Source organism: Medicago sativa, chromosome 5 (genome assembly GCF_051527215.1).
Source record: "Medicago sativa cultivar Bolivia chromosome 5, Bolivia_mono, whole genome shotgun sequence".
Taxonomy (NCBI): domain Eukaryota; kingdom Viridiplantae; phylum Streptophyta; class Magnoliopsida; order Fabales; family Fabaceae; genus Medicago; species Medicago sativa.
This window is the reverse complement of record NC_140753.1, coordinates 40943669-40963122: the sequence shown is the minus strand read 5'-3', so window position 1 is coordinate 40963122 and position 19454 is coordinate 40943669. Positions and strand designations below refer to the sequence as shown.

General features: G+C 33.2%; 2 protein-coding genes across 2 annotated transcripts; both read right to left on the bottom strand.

The window, feature by feature from the left end:
* Positions 1 to 1047: 1047 nt before the first annotated feature.
* On the bottom strand, positions 1048 to 7437 carry LOC146922135 (ASC1-like protein). Its single transcript, XM_085715225.1, has 6 exons — positions 7118 to 7437; positions 5806 to 6035; positions 5506 to 5661; positions 3377 to 3562; positions 1660 to 1844; positions 1048 to 1320 (listed from the first exon to the last, which is right to left on the bottom strand). Exons 1-6 carry the CDS (start codon positions 7253 to 7255, stop codon positions 1289 to 1291), a joined length of 927 nt encoding a protein of 308 aa, XP_085571351.1. The 5' UTR covers positions 7256 to 7437; the 3' UTR covers positions 1048 to 1288.
* Positions 7438 to 9530: 2093 nt separating this feature from the next.
* Positions 9531 to 13180, bottom strand: LOC146922134 (ASC1-like protein). The gene is made up of 6 exons (XM_085715229.1): positions 12968 to 13180; positions 11729 to 11958; positions 11478 to 11633; positions 11123 to 11308; positions 10328 to 10512; positions 9531 to 10070 (listed from the first exon to the last, which is right to left on the bottom strand). Exons 1-6 carry the CDS (start codon positions 13103 to 13105, stop codon positions 10039 to 10041), a joined length of 927 nt encoding a protein of 308 aa, XP_085571355.1. The 5' UTR covers positions 13106 to 13180; the 3' UTR covers positions 9531 to 10038.
* Positions 13181 to 19454: the final 6274 nt, after the last annotated feature.

Here is a 19454-nt window from a genome sequence, read left to right as displayed (position 1 = left end):
AAACAAACCCTAAAAAATTTATAAAATTCGAAAATAAATTATAAATTCAATCAATATAACTTCATTATTACAGGTATTCATAATATATGTCAATAGCATTTCAGATCTACAACATAACTATATTAACAACAAATATTCAAACCCTAAAAAATTTATAAAATTCGAAAAAAAATTATACATTTAAGCAATATAAGTTCATTATAACAGATATTCATAATATATGTTAATAGCATTTCAGATCTACAACCATAACTATATTAAAAACAAATATTCAAAATTTAATAATTAAACAACAACTAAAATTATAAACATATATACACATATACTAACTAAAATGTATGACAATAGCATAAGTGATAACTTACTTGTGATTTAGTGGAAGAAATTTTGGATGATTTGGTAGAGTTTTGTTAGAGAGAGAGTGAAATTTTGAGAGAAAAAATGGTGATAGTGATGATGGAGGGACTGTCTGGAATATGGCCACTAGAGTGAATATATCACGAACATAGCGGCAGTTAACAACCGTTGGGTACCAGCGGTAGTAAACGACCTGCGTGTATCCCAGCGGCAGTTAACAACCGATGGGGGCATTAAGGTCATTTCCACGTGTCAATTGAAAGTATTCCTTGTCAAAAAAGCAACTTTCTTGGGAGAATTCTTTTAAACGGGTGAAGCCCCCGAACTCTATGCATGTTGGGCATCTTCTTTTGACTATGCAAAGTCCCTAAGCTTGATGCTCGTTGGACGCCTTCTTTTATGTGGGCAAAGCCCCCAAGCTCTATGCTCGTCAGGCGCCTTCTTTTGACCGGGGGAAACCCCCTGGGCTATATGTTCGCTGGGCGGATTCGTTTAACTGGGTGGGGACCCCATGCTTTAGTGCAATATGCATCACACCTTTATAACACTTTCAGACTTTAAGGCTCCATGAAGAGCTATAAACTATCTCCACATAGCTCGACAAAAACAATTACCCCACGAACCTAAGGTCTCAAAAGACTTGTAAGCAATTATGACATGAATTGACCTCAAATTAGATACCTTGGTTGATTGAGTGATAAAAAGAAATATAGGCTCAAATTTTCATCTGTATGGGAACATTTCTACATGATTCTATTAACTATTAGCATAAATGTTTTGTACAAGCAGCTTAGTGTTTATATACACTAAATTTTGGTGAATTTTACATTGTTATCACATAAAATGTTACAATATATGACATGCCTAGGTGCATGTAAAAAATCTGATACCATTTCAAAAAATGAGACAATAGCCAATTTTGTTTTCATGCTCATTCTTCATGTTCATGTTCATCTTCAGAATCTGCATATAAAAGAAAATGTTAAGGGCAGCGGTTTACAATCAAACGACCAGTTAAACTTTTTTAAACAATTATGTGATTTTTTTAGTGGTCATGGTCTTAACCGTCCATATATAGTAGTTATATAGTCAAGATCTCTCCACTTTCACATAAAAATTACCCTCTCACAAGATACATTTCCTATACACGTTTCTGCGCAAATGCATGTAGCAAGGTAGGTATGCACCAAATTGTTTGCTTAATTCCATTTAGAGTTTGAGGTACCATTTCTTGTAGTTGGTATCTTTTCCAGTCAAGAAGTCACATTAGAAAGCCATATATGTAATGGATATTTAGCTTACCAGATCTAATATCTTCACTAACTTTCCCTTTTGCGCAGATTTGACCAACAAGCATCCGAAGCATCAGCACCCACCAATAAATATTAAGAACAAGCAAGCAGAATAGAAGAGTATTGAATACATGATAATGTATTGAATAATCCACCAGATGCTTGTCCAATTTCAAGGTGTCAATCACTTCATAGCTGCAAAAAAGAAGAAAACAATTAAACAGAAGGATTAAATTAAATTTGAACAATGGACAGCTCTAGCGTTACTTTTGAGCTGAATCACAGGAGAAACTTTAGTTTATAATTTGCTCAGACAATCCCTAAACCAAGTAAAGTTTGTCTTTGTCTAAATTCTATTTCAAACCCATTAAAAACTTGGAAATATAATATCAGACTTGGATATCGCTGAAATCAGCCTTTACTTTTAAAGGCCAGAAATAACATGTCAAGAAGGACGATTGATAATCTAAATATGTCTTAGACTCGAGAGTGCACAAAGAAATAAGAATATTTTTGACAGCATTCATGGATTATAAACTAGAGCATCACAAATCTTCATAGACCTATCCTTAACAAAGAGTCCTCCAATTTCAGACTTACAATACAATTAGATCAATACTCATAATTAATATTAATAATAACTGACTGCTACTGGTACATACAGAAATACAATAATTTCCACCCATCATAATCTCATCCTATCCTACAGGATATAATAATTTCCAAACATACACACAATGTCCTCTTAGCCTAACTACCAAATGTAATATTTTTTACTTCTAACATAGACTTCTAATGCCTTAATCCTGCCCTCTCAGTTTGAAGCAGCAAAATATGAATGGATGACCTAGAGTTAGCTTGGATACATTTCTCAATTTCTACTTGTTGAAAAAGAAAAAAAAAATTAAAGAATCTTGTAATAACAATTTGTACAAGTGTGGATTAACATTTGCAACTCTTTTTTTTTTTCTTTCAGAAACTTGTTTAAATTCTCCATAAATACTAATAAGCTTACAAGAACTTTTTTGTTGGTGGAGAACCATAAATTTACTACTTCAAATTACAGGCTTATAGAAGTTAGAAGCTAATCTAAACAGGGCTATATTTTTTCAAAGTAAGAAGTATTGATGACTAACCACCAAACTTTTTCTGCTTAAGAAAAAGCCTGCATTAAGTGATTATATAAACTTGCTGAATCTTCCTATAATAGTAAATCATCAAGATGATTTTCCAAGCACTTAATTGGTAAAATGGTACAAAGATACATATAAACTTAACAGTTATAAGAAAAGATTAAAAAATAAAAAAAAGAGCAAGGCATATCAACTAATTTACCATTGCATAAAAATTAAGGACTATCTAAATTGAACTTCCAATTTAAAGGGAAAAGTATGACATATCAACTCTTGATGAGAAAATCTTCAGTTGATTAGCTAACGCATCCATGATTAGTTAAGCATAGAGAAAATATCAACAGGTTTTTTTATTCATAAACGGTTGAGATTACCTTTATCATCTAAAGGGAATTGTTCACTTCAGAGAAGTATAATGAAAAATCTAAATTGCACAGCTTCAGTTTTGAACATAATTTTGGAAAAAAAGTGTACTTATCCCCAATGGTCGCTTCTTCAGAATATGAATAGGAAACAATCCTTTTTCAGAATATGAATTTCAACAGGTGACAAAAGGAAAACAAAATGTAAATTGGGAATGGATTTAACACAAACCTTGTACTTCGAAGAACCCAGAATGGGTAGTAAATGATGCGCAATATGGTCCAAGACAAGACAAAAAGAATAAACGCAAAGCTAGCTATTGATTCTGCACCGCTGTATATGGACATTTTGCCTATCTCCAGAAACACATCAGTAGCATCATGAAGGGCTAAAACAACTGATCCAATTCGAACAAACCTGAGTGTATTGAACAAATAATAAAAAATATATACTAACAAAATATCAAAATGAAACACTAAATTACACTAAGAAAAACTTTCAATCTTTGTTTCAGAGAAATTTGGGGGATGAAAAACATTTTCCGATGACATTTCATTCCGAAATCGCTGCGTTCTGTTGGCTTTTCCTCTCTAATCAAGCCCTACACTTTGTTTGTTGAATGGTTTCCTGATTCTTGATTGTTCTTGCTCGATGTTTTTGCTTGAAAGATGATTTGCCCGTGGAAGCTTTTGGCTCCATCGGAAGCCACACTGAAAGCCAATTTCCATGAAAGCCGTGAAGACGTTTGTGCATGCTGTGTTGAACACGTATGACCTCCATGAAAGCCGATTTCCACTTAGTTCTTACAAAGGGGATTCGGTAAGTGCAAATGTGGAAGACCTTATTAGTCTCTTTTCATAGCCATGGTGAGTATTCTGGCCAATTCATAAACTGCAGAAAAAGTACTTTCGATATAAAAAATTTGTCAAATTCAAGAATCTTTGAGACATGGCACATTGACACCGCCCCTTTTATATATCTAGGTGTTCCCGTCTTCAAAGGGAAACGTATCTTAGGCCTATTCTAGATAAGATAAAGTTGAAACTTGCAACTTGGAATGGGTACCTTCTGACTATAATGGACAGGGTACAGCAGGTAAATGTAGGGATAACTGATAACTAGCAGGCTAATGTATTTTCCTTCAGAATTTATACTTGGCCAATCAAGCTATTGAAGGAATTGGACACTTGCATAAAAATATTTGTGTGGAGTGGTGATATTAGCACCAACAAAATTTCAACTGTGGCTTGGAGGCATGTTTTCAAACCACTTAATGAAGGGAGCTTAGCTATAAGGTCAGCTATAACTATCAATGAGGCTGCTATGTTGCACCTATGTTGGAATTATTTTACCAACAAAGGTCAATGGGCACTTCTATGCAGTGCTAGATTCCTAAGGAACAATAATCCAATTGTTCATCATGTTTTCTTTCCATTTGGCATGGAATTAAGCATCACATCCCTACAATCTATGCTAATGCTACCCGGAACATAGGTGATGGAAATAATATCAAGTTCTGAACTGATAAGTGAATGTACGAGACTCTTGTTCACATGCTGCAAATATCTCCCACCCACCATTCATCATGAGCTGAACATGAATATAGCTGATTATACCTTAGATGGCAGATGGAACATCCCAGATTATTTTAAAGCAAAATTCCCACAGTTTTTTGACAAAGTTACAAAGGTTTCTATACCTATAATTCAAACTGAAAATTCTCTCAACTGGAATACTGCCATAGATGGCAATTTGACTACTAAATTGGCTTTTCAACACAAAAATCATTCTAGCATCACTTTCAACTGGTGCAAACTGATATGGTCTCGCAAAATACCGCCCACCAGAACTTTTGTTTTGTGGAGATTTTTCTAGCAAGGGCTGGAATAACTTATGGATAGAAAGTGACTCCCAGAATGTTGTATTGGCCTTTAGCAATGTCCATATGGTTCCTTGGACCACAAGGAATCGCCGGAGCAATTGCATGGAGATGGTTAGAAACAAAAGATGTATATTCATACATATTTTTAGAGTAGGTAACTGCATTGTTGATGCCTTGGATAAGCATGGCCACAATCTCTCTGATGAGCTATGGTGGAAAGATGTACCTAGTTTCACTAGACCTTTCTACTTTAGAGATTTGTTAGGTTTGCCTAATTTTAGGTTTGTTCTTTAATTGGGTTTATGCTGTATGTCCTCCCAATCTTGTAACCCTTCTTTTTTTCGTTTTAATATATTTCTTTATTTGATAAAAAAAAATCAAATAAAATAAAGTTAGCGCAGGCATTGAGTCCATAATGTGCTCACAAAACCAACTTAAGTGTCCTTAAGGTAAAGGCATTAAGAAAGTGAAATTGTACCTAAAAATGTAGGATAACACAATGAGACTGAGAGAGACAACATGATGTGTCATAGAAATCCCAAAGTCAGAGCGTCTTGTTTCCCAGAATATTAAAGCAAGTATGGAGTATGAATAAAATCCAGCACCATACATATACAGCCCCTTCAATTTCAATCTGAAAATTAATAGGGTTACTGCTGAATTAATAAACTTAGGTTGACAATTTAAGTCACTGGAACGACAGACAAACAATAACACGAATAAATTGAAATTGCAACTTAAAAACTACAATAATTGAAAATGTAAATAACAATCTTACTTAATCTTTTGATCTGGCCATATCTGATTCCCTGGCCCGACCCAAAAATATTTTGTATCAGTAAACCAAGGTTCATCATATGTTACAGACAAAGCAAAAATTTCTGCCGATAGAAAATAAATGCACTTCCATGCTGATTCCTTAAATTTCCTAATCTTCTTTCTCCTATCATCTGTCTGATAATCATGCACATCATGTCCTTTTCGAAAAATCAACCGTCTGGCCACTTTCTGCAAATTTCATTCACTTCAGATTAACTAAACATAATCAAAATATCAACACAAATTGATAGATGTATAAAAAGACCATAGCCCGCTAAAGGTATACTTTAATTACTGTGTGAAAGTGAAATTAGGCAAAAGAATGAAAGAAACCAGTATTTTTTCCCTGTTTTGTTATGGGATAAACAAAATAATACACTTATTGTCAAACATGTAATGATTCTACACGACATGGACATTAAACAATCATTTTTATTTGCAAATGGCACAAATCTCTCAGCATCTTATAAGGTGAGTCCACCCTTATAAACAAAGCATTATAAGAGAAGACCCATATAGAATAGACACAGACATGAAATGATCCACACACACCTCAATGTAACCTTTAAAATATTCTCACAAATGTACCATTTGTTTGGGGTGTCAGATTATAAGTTTTAACACAATGATCCTATCATCCAAGCAACCAGCATCAACTAGATTTGACCTGTTTGAACTATGAACAAAACTCACTAATCAAGAAACACAGAGAAGATATGTATGAACGATATATCCAGTAACAAGAAGAAGGAAAATGATTGAATAGAGGAATTCCCAAATATTTATAGAAAATCATTCTTTCCTAGTCTTATCCACAACTCCAACTTTATCTATGCATCATTATTCAATTCCTTAGCCATTTTACTCAAAATTCCTAGTACATTCATAGATTCACAATCAAGTGTTCAAGTGTATAATAGAATTACATTCACTAACTTAGAATTGAAAGAAAATGGAGAAAAGAACTCTCCATTTAACAAAGATATCTCCTTGTTTAATTATTTATGCATCATGACGTTCTTATCTCTCCCTATATACTCGAATTCCCAATTATTGTTCATCCTAACATAACAACTTCCATCCAAGAAAATATAGACCAAGGGTCTGCTTGGATAAACAACTTATTTGTAGCTTATAGCAGAAACACTTCTATTTTTACAGATAAGGATAAAATAACGTTAAAACTGTTTATAAGCTATATTGGAGAAGTTATGAAAATGATGATAAGCTGTTTCAATAAGTTCTAGAAGAAGGTTTGATTTAGAGCATACCTCAAAGATGAAGCTGTCGAGAAGGAAACGAAGGGAAGGGAAGAAGAGAGCGAAGATAGGTATAATGCAGAAATCATGAAAGGCAGGGTAGGATTCTTGTTGCCAGTCAAGGGAAGTCAGTTGTTGAACCAAATCCATTGTTTGCCACTCTCTGTCTCGTTATAACTAACTGTTCTAATGAAAAACTATTTCAATTCAGTTGTTGAATCAAACCCTTGTTATTGTTCAATTATTATTACTAGTAGTTACTAGTAAGTAAGTACCAAAGTTGATTACCAAGTCCAAGGCTGAATGAACAGTCTGCGTCAACGTGGAAACACAACCACACGTCAACTTCAATTAACTTAAAAAGAAAACAAGATACTTGTCCTTTTCAAACTACTTAGAGCATCTCTAATGGGTCCTTACTTAACAAGACCACTCTCCGTTAAGGACCCTCCATTGGAGGAAGAAAAAATGAGTCTCTGTTAAGGAACGGGCAACTATATAAGGATCATCTCTTTCCTAGGTAACTAACGGGTCTCACGTTTAAAAAAGTAATAAAATGTGTACTACTTGGTCCTACTTGCAAAAAGGAGTAATAAAATGTGTAGGTCCCACTTGTAAAAAGGAGTAATAGGTAAATTATTTTTGTTTAATGATGTAAAGATAGTAGGATATATTTAAATACTTTTCATTGGAGTCCTTATTAGTGTATTGTCATTAGAGTCATTGAGTCTTTAATAGATACTTTAATTAAAAAATTATAAATAAGTGATGTGCCATGTGGGGTCCATTTAAGGAGTCATTGTTAAAGAACTACCCTTGTGGATGCTCTTAGAGCATCTCCAATGGGGGTCCTTACTTAACAAGGACCACTCCCCGTTAAGGACCCTCTATTGAAGGAAGAAAAAATGAGTCCCCGTTAAGGAATGAGCAACTATATAAGAACTCTCTCCTGGTAACTAACGGGTCTCACGTTTAAAAAAGTAATAAAATGTGTACTACTTGGTCCCATTTGCATATGAGTAATAAAATGTGTACTACTTGGTCCCACTTGTAAAAATGAGAAATAGGTAAATTATTTTTGTTTAATGACGTAAAGATAGTAGGACATATTTAAGTACTTTTCATTGGAGTCCTTATTAGTGTATTGTCATTGGAGTCATTGAGTCCTTAATAGGTACTTTTATTAAAAAATTATAAATAAGTGATGTGTCACGTGAGGTTCATTTAAGGAGTCCTTGTTAAGAAACTACCATTGTGGATGCTCTTAGTTCATCCGTCTCAACTTACATCACGTTTGACATTTCACATGTATTAAAAAATCTAACTAATTTTGTATCCATTGTTTTACAAAATTGTTATCAGTAAATAGTATGAGAAAATGTGTTCATTTTATTAAAATATTCTTACTAATTATAATTGGTTGAGGAAATTATACATGATTGAAATACAGGAAATAAGAGTATGTTGGTGGAAAAAAATAAATAAATGTGATATTGATATTTTAAATTGTTTAGAAAAACTTGAGTTTGATTTCTGAGTGAAAATTTTTGAACTAGACTTTACTTACCGAACTCCGAATTACCGGAGCCTATTTGTAAGGATAATTATGTGAAATTATATTTTTAGGTCTAATGCATTTTTCTTAGGGATTGAGTCAATTTTAGATGGGGAATGCACTTTTATTTAAACGGACTTAGATTTTTTTGGGTCAATGCATTTTTTATGGAAAATATTATTCTTCTTAATTTTAGTCCTTATAATTGCACTCCCTATGATCAACATGGTTTCACCCTCTTTTTGAATCAACAATTGATGGAGTTCAATAGATTAAAGTCATCACCTCCTCCAAAATTCAAGTTCTTACAAGAAACATAAGAGAGGCTTAGAAGAAAACTGCATAATAACAACAAAGGTATTAATAGAAATGAAGTTGATCATAATTCTCTCGATACATTAGTTGCTGATAAGCAATATGAAAGGCTAATCATCAATTTGAAAGAAAGGTACTACAAATCAACAATCTAATTTTCGTTGCAACGAAATCATAAAAGCCTGTAGTAAGCTTTATTTTTACCTAATTTTTTTTTTGTTTATCGTGACCCACTTTCAAGTGAAGAATGGCATGAATGTTAAAGATGACTTTCAATTCATTGGAGATCAAGATTGTTATCAACAAGCGAGAGAGAGACAAAGGAGGTATAATTAGAATTTAATAGTTGATATTATTTTAGCTTTTTTTTTTAAAAAAAAAGAGCTTATTTTTATAAGTGCTTCAAGGGTAGCTAATAAAAATAACTTACTAACTCGCATCTTAGGGAAAATTTTGATTTGAACGGAAGAATCGTATTATTGGAATGGAAAATAGAAAGAAAATGAAGAAAATAATTCTCCACTTTACCAATGATCTCTCCTCTGACTCACAGTCTATCAAATGAACATAATGATTTAATAATATCTCTTCATTTCTCCATTTATACATGAAAATGTCCTTTGTAATTCACTGAGTTCACAAATCGTGGGATGAAATAAGAAAAAATAGAGTGAGATGAAATAACATTATGACTTCAGATACTTTACTTATAAAACAATGCATTTTGTAAATGACAAAAGTTCTTATCAAATCGGTCCTCCAAGCAATTTTGTCTTTGGTAAGCGATGAGATCGCTACAGATTTTTCCAGTGGAGAGCACAAGGAGTTCACATGGAATTAAGTAAATGTCTTAACCACAGGTAAACTGGCTTAAGGTATGAGCTTTATACATCTTCATGAGTTTAATATTTTCCACACTAAAACTTGGTTGTGCTTGGTGTTCCATTGGATAAACCCTACAAGAGGGATATCAGAGTTTGTACCTATAAAATGCCTAGGTAGGTGTAAAAAAAATGTTACTATTTCAAACAAAGTGGGGCAACGGTCAATGTTGTGGTCATGCTCATTCTTCATGTTCATGCTCATCTTCAGAATCTGCATATGAAAGAAAATGTGACAAGCTGCGGTTTAAATTTAGACAACCAGTTAAACTTTCTACGGACTAAAGTCTAAATTCATTGACAAACTATGGCTTTGTAGATTGGTCTTTCCACATCAATATTGATTGAATGAAAGGTGATAATTTATATTTCCATATAGATTTTAAAACGGAACAATTATTGCAGTTGGTATCTTTTCCAATAAAAAAATCACATTAGAAAGCTATATCTGCAACAAATTTTACAACTTACCAGATCGTATATCCTCACTAACTTTCCCTCTTGCTCGAATTTGACCAACAAGCATCCGAAGAATCAGCACCCACCAATAAATGTTAAGAACAAGCAAGCAGAATAGAAGACTATTGAATACATAATAATGTATAGAACCATTCACCCAATGATTTTCCAATTTCAAGGTGGCAACCAGTTCATAGCTGCAACAAAGAATAAAACAATTAAATAGAGAAATAAAAGTATATGTCCGTATAAACTGAGTAATTTATTTTAGACTATGTGATGAGTATTATCAATTATTAATTAACAAGTCAAAGATGAATATTCTAGATAAATCATGACAAATTACAAGTTTGTTAAAATTTCAACTCTTGGTTTTTCCACTTTATACTTTACTCATATAGAGGTGTCAGCTATTGATGAGAAAATCCACTGTTGAAAAGCTAACATATATATGATTTGTTATGCATATAAACGCAATATAAACAGTTGTTTAATCCATCATGAGGTCACTTTTTGTATCGTCTGAAGAGAATTGCTCACTTTAGAAGTAAAATCCAAAAAATTAAATTGCACAGCCTCTGTTTTGTTAAGAGTTTAGGAGAAAAAAAGTGTACCTATCCTATCACCATTCACCAATGATTACTTTTTTACAAGATTAAGAAGAGCAGCAAACTGATCATATCCTTTAAATTTACATTTGGGATTTTTTTAACTTCCACTAAATGGTTACCGCCGACATTATATAATTCACCTAGATTAGCAACTACAATGGCAACTGAGGGAATAGGTGAAAGAAAGAAAACAAACCTTGTACTTCGAAGAACCCAAAATGGGTAGTAAACGACACGTAGTATGGTGAAAGATAAAACAAACAGAACAAATGCAAAGCTAGCGATTTTTTCAGCACCGCTGTATTTGGACATTTTCCCTATCTCCAGAAACACATCAGTAGCATCATGAAGAGCTAAAACAACTGATCCAATTCGAACAAACCTGAGTGTATTGAAAAATTAAGTAAAATAGGAAATTGAACTAGTGGAGTAAATTTAAATAAAATAGAATTAGTGCAGACATTAAGTACAAAATGTGCTCTTAAAACCAATTTCCGTAGAGACACCGACAATTTCCTAAAGGTAAAGGCATTTAGACAATGAAATCACACCTAAAAATGTAGGATAACACAATGAGGCTGAGAGAAGCAACATGATGTGTCATAGAAATCCCAAAGTCAGAGCGTCTTGTTTCCCAGAATATTAAAGCAAGTATGGAGTATGAATAAAATCCAGCACCATACATATACAGCCCTTTCAATTTCAATCTGAAAATTGTAAATGGTTACTCAATCGATAGTTAACTACTAACTTGAAATGACAACTGACAAATAACAATTGGGCATGTAAATAAAAATCTTACTTAATCTTTTGATCTGGCCATCTCTGATTCCCTGGCCCAACCCAAAAATATTTTGTATCAGTAAACCAAGGCTCGTCGTATGTTACAGACAACGCAAAAATTTCTGCCGATAGAAAATAAACACATTTCCACGCTGATTCCTTAAATTTGTTAATCTTCTTTCTACTATCATCTGTATGAAAATCAAGCACTTCATGTCCCTTTCCAAAAATGAACCGTCTGGCCAATTTCTACACATTCCATTCACTTCAGATAGACTAAAATAATCAAATTATCCACAAAAAATGGAAAGATGCATAGAAAGACAATAACCATTAAAGGTACACTTTAGGTATCATTAGAGCGTGAAAGAAAAATTAGACAAAAGAATAAAAAACACTGTTTGTTATGTCAGCTAGATAGGATAAGTCAATCATGTAACTCTATCTGATCCTGTTTCTTTAGTCTAAATCTTAACATGAGGTGATAGATGAGGTTAGAAACCAATAGGAGTAATTTGGAGCAAATCTGATGAAGAACATCTACATTCTTTAGATAAGATGTTCAACAAAGTCTCTTTTGCATTATCAGTTCAAATGACTTGATTTGTTTCTGAAATTGTGTGAGAAAGAAACAACGAATGAGGTAAGGTGTCTAACTTGCAAATCCAAATGAATATTGTTCAAACATCCATAATGGCGAGGAAGTATTGCTTACCACACTGACAGGACTTGTGGTGGAAGGGTTCCACCACACGTCAAAACGTATAAAGTCGATGAAAAGCTATGAATCACAGACACGGACACCGGACAAGACACTGACACCAACACGTCGACATCGATAATAACTTGAGAAAATGACATAATTAAGTGTAATCATAGGTGAGTGTTGTGTCGGACACCGGTGCGTGTACAACATCAGGACACACCAAATCCGAGGAGTCCTTACCACAATCATCTACTCTTCCAATCATTGTAACATCAACCAAATCATTCTTTCCAAGTTTTAGCTACAACAACATTATTTCATACTACAACTAATTTCTTAACATTTTTACCCACTAGCTGATTTCAAAACTTAATTGAACAAGTGTGGGATTGAATGATATTAAATAGAATGAAATTAAGTGAAATAAAACATAGAAAAAGGAGATATGGAATTCCCCCAAATTGAATAATAAAACTTTACCAATTTTGAACAAAAAATAAAATCAAGAAAGAAGAGTAAGTAAATCAGTAGAGCATATAGATAGATAGATACCTCAAAAATGAATCTGTCGAGAAAGATACGAAGCGATGGAAAGAAGAAAGCGAAGAAAGGAAGAAGGAAGAAATCTCGATAAGCAGGGAAGGATTCTTGTTGCCAGTCAACGGAGGTCAGTTGTTGAAAAAAATCCATACCCAACTGTTGTTGTTGTTGCAGATTTGTTTCTTAATTTGTACAATACTTTCTTTTCTTCAACCAACTCATCACATCCTTCATCTATATCTATATTTATATACCAAACTTTGTTTGGTGTTGGTTGCCATGACTGAATAGTCAACTTTCATTCTCGTGAGGACACATCATCTTCGATTACTTGGAAATCAAAACTGATATTTGTACAAGAAAAATGATAATTTTTAGCAACCATTTTTAAACAATTTTGTGACAATTATTTTTCGTACTCTCGTTGTATTTTTATCTATATATATATATATATGAGGACATATCAAATGAGAGGACTCTTTATTATGAGAGGATAAGAGGGTTAAATCTCAACCCTTAGATTTAATTAAATGGCTAAGATTAAAATACTCCTTTTTCTATTATCCTGCACCCTTCTATTATTCATGTTCACGGTTCATCTTCCTACATACCATGATTTATTTCTCCACAGCTGCAACGAATATCTTCTTTCCACAAAGGAAATTAATTTGTTACGAAATTTCTTTTCTCAGCTATTGTTGGATTGAAGAGAGGCTTGTGTGTTTGTTTTAATATACTCGTCTGTGAACGTATCATGAATAATTGCCCTTTCCCCTTCATCTTTTATTCATAAACATGTTATTCTCTAAATTTAAAAACAGTATTGAAGAGTTGGTGTGCTCAATTGGCAGAAACGTGAATCTAGAAGGAAGGTAAAAAATTAGAATTTAATCTGCTCTGATGTTGATGTTGCATATGAAGCGGCGGACATAAACCCAATTGTAAAGGCTGATTCATTTTATCAATCGACAACCCTTTGAAAAGGAAAGATCCAAAATAGCTGAGAAAGGGAACCATAACGATGTGAATCCCCGTTGACGAGTAGATCTGACGAGTGTTCGTCGGCGACGTTCCTGTTCACCGGAGTTTGTTGCCGCCGTTCTGCGTTTGGGAAAAAGCAATTTCATGGTTGTGCTTGTGTTTTTGATCTGAGTTTAGATGTTACTTTTTAAATTGGTTTTCATGGTAATATATGGTTATAACTTATAATAATGAAAGATATACTAAAAATCAAATAAAAATTGTATCCTAGAGACGAGTCATGCTAAGAGGGAATTCTAGAAAAGGAGTGAGATGATGAAAATCTGAAAAGAGAAACGATGGAAGAATTGAGAATAATCATATACGTAAGTCACTAGCATAAGATTTTTAATCAGGGCCATTGATTTAGATCCAACGGTCCAAATTAATTCCTCCCATCTCTCATTATAACTACTCCTCTCACTTGATATACCCTATATATATATATATATATATATATATATATATATATATATATATATATATATATATATATATATATATATATATATATATATAGGGGTTTGCTAGAACACACCCACTGATTTTTATGTGGGAGTGTTTTAGCAAAGCTACACCTTAGGGTGTAATTAACCATTTTTTAGTTATTTACTTGCTAAAACACTCCCACATAAAAACTAGTGGGTGTGTTCTAGCAAATGCCTATAGGATTTGCTAGAACACACCCACTTATTTTTGTTAGAAGGTGTGTTATAGCAACATACACCTTAGGGTGTATTTAACCACTTTTTAGTTATTTACTTGCTAAAACACTCCCACATAAAAACTAGTGGGTGTGTTCTAGCAAACCCCATATATATATATATATATATATATATATATATATATATATATATATATATATATATATATATATATATGGGTTATGTTACAAGACACCTTCATAAAAAGTAGTGTGGTGTCTTTTATCAAGTCACACCTCAAGGTGTGATTTTCACTTTTTTAGTTATAACTTTGATAAAAGACACCTTCATAAAAAGTAGTTGGTGTCTTTTAACAAATGCTCATAGAGTAACTTGATAAAAGACACCTTCACAAAAGGTGTCTTCTATCATAACCCTATATATATATATATATATATATATATATATATATATAGAGGACATATCTAGTGAGAATGACTTCTTTATGTGAGAATGTGAGAATACATTATCAGCCATTTAGATTAAAATAAAAGGCTTAGATTTAAACTACCAAAATAAACTTCACGTGGACCCTCGCCTTCTTCTTTTCAACTTCACGTTCCAACACAGTTCCCAAACCTTTTCTTCTTCCTCGCCTTCTCACCAACAATTCTAGCCCCTATCTTCTTCTACCATTTCTTCACTCAATTCTCCCCTTTCTCTCTCTTTCCGTTAATTGAATGTATTACGGAAAGTTATTATCAATTCGTGTTCATCTGTTTCCATTCATTGATATTTCTGCTTGATTTTCTCATGAATTGAAATTACAGCAAGTTAATTTTCAGAATTTCATAGTCATAGAAAATAAATAATGGCTGTGAAATTGATTTCACATATTGATGAATTTGAATGTGTGATGTACAATTAACAAATTGAAACTTAGGAATCAAATCCAAAGTGAAATTTGATTGAAAATAAAAAAGTGACAGTATGAGAAGATGAATAGAAAGATTTAGGGGAGAAGAAAGACACGGGAGTCATTAAACTTTACGATTTCAATCTTAACTCCATTAGGGTTCCTTTCATCATGAAGGTTCCATATTTAAAATTGAAAGAAAAAAATCAATTTGACTTTGATCTATGAAGAAAAGGTCCGAATCAATATTTGAAGCTTAAGGTTCATTGTAATTTTTCTTGATGAAGGAAAATTGTAACTGTGTCAGAGAGATGAACAAGGGTGAGAATCTTGTACCCTTTGGCTTTAATGTGATGTTTTAATCTCAACCATGCATTTTTTATTGAGTTAAATATGTTTTTGGTCCCTATAAATATGTCAACTTTTCGTTTTAGTCCCTCTAAAATTTTCCTTCAACTTTTAGTCCCTATAAAATTTTCAATCTTCACTTTTGGTCCCTCTTTTAAAGTAAACTCATATGTAGAATTCATATTTTTTAATAAAATTTTCCAGAAAAATTCAAAATATTATAATAATCACTCCTAAAAAAATTTAGAATTTTTTAACAAAACATGAATTTAATATGAATTTTTATATTTTTTATGGTTAAAAATTCATATTTAATTTGTATTTTGTTAAAAAATTCTAATTTTTTTTAGGAAATTTTTTTAGAATATTTTACACATTTCTGCACAATTTCATTAAAAAATACATAAATTAAGTTAAAAATAGGGACCAAAAGTAGTGATTGAAAATTTTATAGGGACTAAAAGTTGAAGGAAAATTTTAGAGGGACTAAAACGAAAAGTTGACATATTTATAGGGACTAAAAACATATTTAACCCTTTTTTATTTAATGGTTAAGATTTATTCTCATTATTCTCACATAAGATACCTATTCTCATGTGATACATTCTCTCTATATATATATATATATTGTAATTGTCCACTGGCGAAAAGACGACACTCACTTGCCCGTCTTTCCGCTCTTTTTATTGTGCTAACATTTGAAAATTATGAACGGTATTTTTTTTATAAAATTTGATTTTTGATTAAAACTAAAAATATAAATGTTTATTGCTTCTGGTGGGGTCAAAATTCAGTGAATTCTCGAGGATTGCACTAACTATCTTGGGAACGCCTTTCAATTCCTAAAGTGTTTGGAGGTATGGGTTTTAAGGGTCTTAAGGCTTTCAATATGGCTATGGTTGGCAAGCAGGCTTGGAAGATGGTTTCTTCTCCAGAGTTTCTAATCACTCGTTTACTCAAAGCTAAATATTTTCCTCAAAGTGATTATTTTGGAGCTAGCATAGGTCATAATTCTAGTTATGTTTGGCTTAGCATATGGAGTGCCAAAGACGTAATTCGCCGTGGTTTTCAGTGGAGTATAGGCACAGGAGAGAACATTCCAGTTTGGGATCACCCATGGCTCAGTAATGTTGCACGAGTTTTATCGTCTACTCATCAACATTTGGAGTGGTCATCTATCAATGTTTCTGACTTGCTGGTTACACCCCATAAGCAATGGAATATGGATCTATTTAATGCTTTTTTTGACAATGCTACTGCTAGAAATATTTTTAATACTCTGTTATTCCCTTCGGTAACGCATGATGTGCCTGTTTGGAAGTTCGAGATGGGTGGTGCTTATTCAGTTAAAAGTGCTTACAAGGATATTCTGAATCATGATGTGGCAGTTGTACACCATCATGTGTCGGGTAACTGGACTTATATTTGGAGTTTAAAATTTCCCCCGAAGGTCAAGAATTTCATATGGAGAGCTTGTTGTAATTGTTTGCCCACAAGAATCTGATTGCAATAAAAAGGAGTTCAGTGTACTGATAGGTGTGCAGTGTGTGATGATTTTGGTGAGGATAGCACCCATTTATTCTTTATGTGTAATAAAAGCATGATTTGTTGGCAGCGTAGTGGATTATGGAGTCTTTTGATGGCTGTTTTTGATATTGATGCAAGTTTTCCAACCAATGTGTTTGCTATCTTACAACACCTGGACCAGCAGCAAAAGCAAGTTTTCAGTGTGACCCTCTAAAGTATATGGAAGCATCGAAACAATAAGGTATGAAACAATGTTACTGAAACAGCTTAAGCTATTTATGCTCGTGCAAGATCTCTTCTTACTAGTTGGAGGAATGCTCAGACTATTCGTCATCCTATCCCTCAGTATCCCGCTACCACGAATGACTTGAAGTGGATTAAACCAAGTCCCGAAAGATTTAAATGTAATGTTGATGCAGCCTTTTCTCAAGCTCGAAATCGGGTTGGCATGTGTGTATTCGATATGATGAAGGTCGTTATGTGTTAGCCAAGACTGAATGGATGACTCCGCTCTTTGATGTGGATTTGGGTGAGGCTTTAGGTTTATTATCAGCTATGTACTGGGTTTGTTATATGCAGCTAGGTACTTCGTGGCCAATCCAAACTTTCCTAAATGATTCTTTTGATGTATTTAACTGTTGTAAAGCTTTCTAAACCTTTGGAAACATCAAATGAATTAGATTGAACTTGGTTTTGTGAATCGAATCAAACTTTTTGAAAAATGCTCAAGAACGCATAATTTTCCGAAATTCGTTTTTCTCAAAGGAAAAGGGTAGGGTTAGAGTTGATTACTGTAACCTTGATTTATAATAATGTTTTGCATAGTATTCATGAGTTTTAACATGGTTTTGCTTTGAAAAATTGAAATTCTTTTGAAAAGTGATAAAATGAGACGAACTTTGTGAAACTTTGGAATTAATCGGAATTGACATATGATGCTTATATGCATAAGCTATTGTGATGATATGTGAGTAGTGTTTATGCTTGGTTGAGGTGTTTGACCGTGTGTACCTTGTTTTGTTGGATTACTTAGGAAATGTATGAAGTAGTGAAAATAGACGAACTTTGTAAAAATGTGATTTCATAACCGGATAACTTGCAATTGACTTATGTTTATGATGATATGATAGAATAGGAATGAATCAATGATAATTGGGTGTTTAAGTTGATGAATGTCGTGATGTGGTTAGTTGTTCGTTTCTTTTATGTAAGATGTGATTTTGGAACCTTATTGTTTCCTTAAGTTGGTTGTGGTTGATGATGAATATGTTGATGATTTTAATAATGACGATTCTTTGATGGTGACGAATTCTTACATGCAAATTGGCAACGACTTTAATAGTCTATGCATGTATTGAAAAATGTTGATGATTGGTTGTTGAGCATATGCATTGATTGAGTCATATGGTCATGCATTCATAAATGTTGAGTCGGATGTTTATATCCATATTGGCGACGACAAATACTTTGTATTCATATTGACGACGACCGAATGCTTTGCATTCATATTGGCGACGATTAATGATACAGATGTATCTTGAGGTGACGATTGGTACCGCATGCATATAAAGTCGTGTGTAGGCGCATTTCATAACTTGACAGGTGTCATACTTGCTTATGTGCTTGGCGAATATTTGCATTTGTGAAACATTAATGAATTGCATACTTGGTGAAATTTGGTGAATATGTGAAGATGTGAAAATATACTTGCGTATTATTGTAATTGTATGCTTGATGATTATTATTATTGTTGAGTTGTTTAATAATTTGAATTTAATTATGTTGTGTGATTTTTCACTTGATTATACATTAATTGTGAAATGTGAACTAACCCCCAGTGGTCGTTTGGTTGACAGTCTGCCTTATTCTTATGAATGGCTAGATGGTGTGCATGAGTAGTTTTCTTTGCTTGGTGAGTTGCTGAAGGTTAGCTTCGGAGCTACCTCATCTTTTGCTTTCAGAGTCTTAGTGTAACACCCAAGGCTGACGAGGGCGGGGAGTGGTCGCCGGTGCACAAGGCACGACAATGAGCGGCTCCCGACAG

Excerpts from the sequence above, each read along its gene's own strand:
- LOC146922134 (XM_085715229.1), bottom strand. The coding sequence starts at position 13,105 with ATGGATTTTTTTCAACAACTGACCTCCGTTGACTGGCAACAAGAATCC. Across the intron at positions 10,513-11,122 it reads TGGGTTCTTCGAAGTACAAG|CTATGAACTGGTTGCCACCT; the intron begins GTTTGTTTTCTT and ends TCTTTGTTGCAG. Across the intron at positions 10,071-10,327 it reads TAGTGAGGATATACGATCTG|ATTCTGAAGATGAGCATGAA; the intron begins GTAAGTTGTAAA and ends TTTCATATGCAG.
- LOC146922135 (XM_085715225.1), bottom strand. The coding sequence starts at position 7,255 with ATGGATTTGGTTCAACAACTGACTTCCCTTGACTGGCAACAAGAATCC. Across the intron at positions 3,563-5,505 it reads GTGTTATCCTACATTTTTAG|GTTTGTTCGAATTGGATCAG; the intron begins GTACAATTTCAC and ends CAATACACTCAG. Across the intron at positions 1,321-1,659 it reads TAGTGAAGATATTAGATCTG|ATTCTGAAGATGAACATGAA; the intron begins GTAAGCTAAATA and ends TTTTATATGCAG.